We start from the raw sequence: 4187 nt of genomic DNA on the forward strand, positions 1-4187 counted from the left end.
GAGAGTTGCAAATGTACCTATCTTAAAGGAGCCTGTTTCTCAAAATTTAGTTTTATTTCAGCTTTTTGATTACAGGTGACATTTTCCTTTAGAACCAGTTGTATGATAGCTTGATTGAAATTTTATACCACACTCACTGACCCAGTACCTAATTCATCAAATGAATACTTGCTGTGAGTCTATAATATGCTGTGGACAACACAGGCCTGGGGGATGCAACATGCAATAGGTTGAGCACAGCATTTGCTCAAAAGACACAGTAATTTAGTATTTAAAGTGTAATCGATGTTCCAGGAAGTGTACTACTCTATGTAAAAAGCATAAGGGAAGAAAAATAATTTTCCCTCTACTATTCTCAGGTCTTGGTTGAGACACCCCCTATAATAAAAGCTTAGAGGTTTGGTCATTCTCTATTTTCCTACGAGACAGAGCCATAATTACAAATGGAAATTTCTTTATGAATGTTTAAGTTTCTTTCACAGAAAGTATGTTGTTGGCTTTTAGATCTTTTCTGCTGATTCTTCAAAGTATTCAGCTCAAAATAATCCTCATGCAAAGGACAGATTTTTGAATTATCGTATTTTGCTCTACTTGTATGGGCAAACATTGGAATAAAGAGGCTGTGCTGAGCAAACCCCAGTAGTGTTTAAAAATGTAGCATATCCTCATTTTGTGGCAGGGGAAGGAGGCAGGGTGCTTCTCAGAGCTAGATGAGCATCCTTGCAATAATGTTTTAAACTTTCATTATTTATTTCAACAATGAGTTAAACTCAAAATTTTGACTCACCAACACATCTGATGTGTCAAATTCTATTATCAGGTTGCAAAGGGTGTGATTATCTCTTTTTGAGAAATACATTGGAAATCCTTTAGTTTGTAAGTTTTTATCTGGAAATTCAATTATTTCTTCAATTTGATGTGAATTAGTGTGAATGACACTAATTAACTGAAATTTAAATTTTCCTTCTTGTTTGAAGGTAGGCAACCACCCAAAACATCTTTAGCAATATCCTTGAAATTATCACTGATAGATCAGAGGTAAATTTATATAGATTGTAGCTGTTGAAGTTACCTCAATCTGTCACTGAGCTCAGGCTGTTTGAAATTAAGTGGTTATTGACCCTGCCAGAACAATTGAAATTTTAAAGTACAAAAAGAACTGCATTATTATATTCCATATTTGTTTTTTATTACTTTGATAAATATATTTGCTACTATCATTTTTATTGATAATGCTATACTTTATAGTTCATGTATTTAAAATAGTATTTTGAAGCCCCTTTCCAGACAGATAACGGATTAACAGTCCAAATCCATATAGGACCTAAAACCTTAGGATTTACAGTAAATTTCTTTCCCCTTGTTTTGGAAATATTCCATGAAATTTTATTATTGCTCCAAAATCTTGCAAATCTACCTAAGACTGTTGGAAGGCTTTTAAAACAACTCAACTATACTATATGATCAAGTACTTTTTATTTGTTTAACCGATGATCATTTATTGAATAAATCTGTGGGCTGTGTCAATTAAGACCATAAACTAAAAAAGACATAGACACTGTTTTGTTTTCTTTAAAAGATTTATTTATTTATTTATACAGAGCTGGGGTTCAGGCCAGAGGCGCAGGGGCAGTGAGAGGATTCACCAGAGATAGAGCGGGGAGGGAGAGCAGGCAGATGGATGAAGTACACTGCAGAGGAGAGCAGTGGACGGGTCAGGAGCAGTCTGCCGCCCATGTGGGTCACCTCCTTGGTGGGCAGGGATTGAACTCATGCTGAAGTGGCTTTAGCTTCTTAGTGCTGTGCTTTGACCTGCTGTACCATGAGGGAGGTCCCCATAGACACTGTTCTTAAAGGAGTTTTTAACTCTGGGCAGTGTAGAAAAATGCAAGACAATGAGAAATACTGGGTTGGAGTTGACAGCGTAATGCTGTTTGCTCTGAACAGAAAAAAATAGTCAAACTGGTGGTTTAGGTGGCCACCTATTGATTGCCATGATGGGCTTGCTATTTGGGAAGTTCATGCCCATTACAGTTACTATTTTGGATCTCTAGCTGAAGCTGGATTGCAGTGAGATAATGATACACTCTCCAGTTAACGTTGATTTCCCAATGCCTCAAATGGGTTATTTTCTCTAACAGAAATGAGCATTTACAGGGTACTTTGGCTCTATTTGATTTCTATCTCCTTAGTGTCTTTCAGCTGAAAGACATCAAGTCCAGTTGTATGTACAAAAAATTAAAAAAACCAAATCATCACAATACTTAAGTATGGTAAGAGCAGTCATGAGTAGTCGAGGTCTCAAGGGTTTCAGTTGAAAATCAAGTGAAATTAAATGGTGAAATAAATTATTGAATCTACTTATTAGAAATATGATATACACAATAAAAAAAGATGATTGTTTTGAGCTCCTCCTCACTTGCCAGAAGACTCTAGACGTGAATGTAGCATCTTATAGATCTTTGTTTTTCAGTATTGGAATTGTTCCAACTAAAGCAGCATAATAATTTTCTGGAAACCTTCTTAAGGGGATTCCTAAAGTGATTGATAGTGATTAGCTGCGATTCTTAAGTCATCTAACAATGAACTCTAATTTTATAGGTCACACATACCCACCTTTTAGCCTGTAGTGATTTCTTTTGTGAAGGAGAGGCAAAGTATGAGACAGACCAATCAGACACAGGTGACAGAATTCCTCCTACTGGGACTCTCTGATGACCCCTACACCCAGCAGCTGCTCTTCGTCTTGTTCTTGGGCATCTACCTGGTCACAGTGCTTGGAAATCTGCTTCTCATGTCTCTGGTTCAGATGGACTCGCGGCTTCACACACCCATGTATTTTTTCCTGTGCAACTTATCTCTGGCTGACCTCTGTTTCTCTACCAACATCGTTCCCCAGGCCCTCGCCCACCTGCTCTCCAGGAGGAAGGCGATTTCCTTCCCACGCTGTGCAGCTCAGCTTCTGCTCTTCCTCATCTTCGGGTGCACACAGTGTGCCCTTCTGGCAGTGATGTCCTATGACCGCTATGTGGCCATCTGCAAGCCCTTGCAGTACCCCAGCATCATGACTTGGAGGGTGTGTGTCCAGCTGGCTGCAGGGTCATGGGCCAGTGGCATCTTGGTGTCTGTGGTGGACACCACGTTCACACTGAGACTGCCCTACCGAGGCAGCAATAGAATCTCCCATTTCTTTTGTGAGGCCCCTGCACTGCTGACCCTGGCATCCACAGACATCCACACTACAGAGATGGTTATTTTCCTCATGGGGGTTGTGATTCTCCTCATACCTGTTTCCTTAATTCTGGTGTCCTATGGCCACATCATAGTGTCTTTGATCAGGATGAAATCGGCTGCAGGGAGACTCAAGGCTTTCTCTACCTGTGGCTCTCACCTTATCGTGGTCATCCTCTTTTATGGGTCTGCAATTGTCACCTACATGACACCAAAATCATCTAAAGAACAGGAAAAATTGGTGTCTGTGTTCTATGCAATGGTGACCCCCATGCTGAATCCCCTCATATACAGCCTCAAGAACAAAGATGTGAAAGGAGCACTGAGGAAAGTCGCCACAAAGAATTTCCCATGCAGGCTTGGGATTTTCCACGAATAGTGATTCCCTCCTGGCTCTCCCTTTGAGGACTGAGGATTTCCCTTAGCATGACTGGAGTATGGTCAGATCTCATTCTTGGCCTTATCATGGATGCATTCTCCACCTCTCAGCAAATACTCCTTTGTGGCTGGAGAAGGATAGTAGTTCTTGAAGATAATTTGTGGAATTCAATTCAGTAATTGAAGGAGAATCTGTTTCCTTCTATTTGGTCCTTTGATACTTAAGAGTTAAGATATACTCTGAGTATATCTATATTTTATAAATCCTGCCATGTGTAAACTCTAATTTTTTATCACACTACCTACCTTTGTACCCCTGATCCTAACCAACTTCATTATTTCTTTCAGATTCTATGAATTTCTTTGGTTTATAGAGAAATAAAAATCATGTAAGCATTCTGTTATCACTGTGAGCTAAGTGCTCCCTGTGTGTTGCCTTATGAAATGTGGCAAATTTGGGGGACTGGGACTGGGATTGTCCCAGTCTGTGAGTCCTTACCCATATGCTTAACCACGTGGGACCCATAGCCAGAAGTAAAAACAAAAACAAAAAAGGATTTATTTACATAGGGAGTATG

General features: G+C 39.6%; 1 protein-coding gene across 1 annotated transcript; it reads left to right on the top strand.

Moving 5' to 3' along the window:
* Nucleotides 1-2659: 2659 nt before the first annotated feature.
* On the top strand, nt 2660-3610 carry LOC101634549 (olfactory receptor 2D2). The gene has a single exon (XM_004683624.1). It carries the CDS (start codon nt 2660-2662, stop codon nt 3608-3610), a length of 951 nt encoding a protein of 316 aa, XP_004683681.1.
* The last annotated feature ends 577 nt before the right edge of the window (nt 3611-4187 follow it).

This window comes from Condylura cristata, unplaced genomic scaffold, assembly GCF_000260355.1.
Source record: "Condylura cristata isolate star-nosed mole 26May11 unplaced genomic scaffold, ConCri1.0 scaffold00015, whole genome shotgun sequence".
NCBI classification, from domain to species: Eukaryota; Metazoa; Chordata; class Mammalia; order Eulipotyphla; family Talpidae; genus Condylura; species Condylura cristata.

Excerpts from the sequence above, each read along its gene's own strand:
- LOC101634549 (XM_004683624.1), top strand. The coding sequence starts at position 2,660 with ATGAGACAGACCAATCAGACACAGGTGACAGAATTCCTCCTACTGGGA.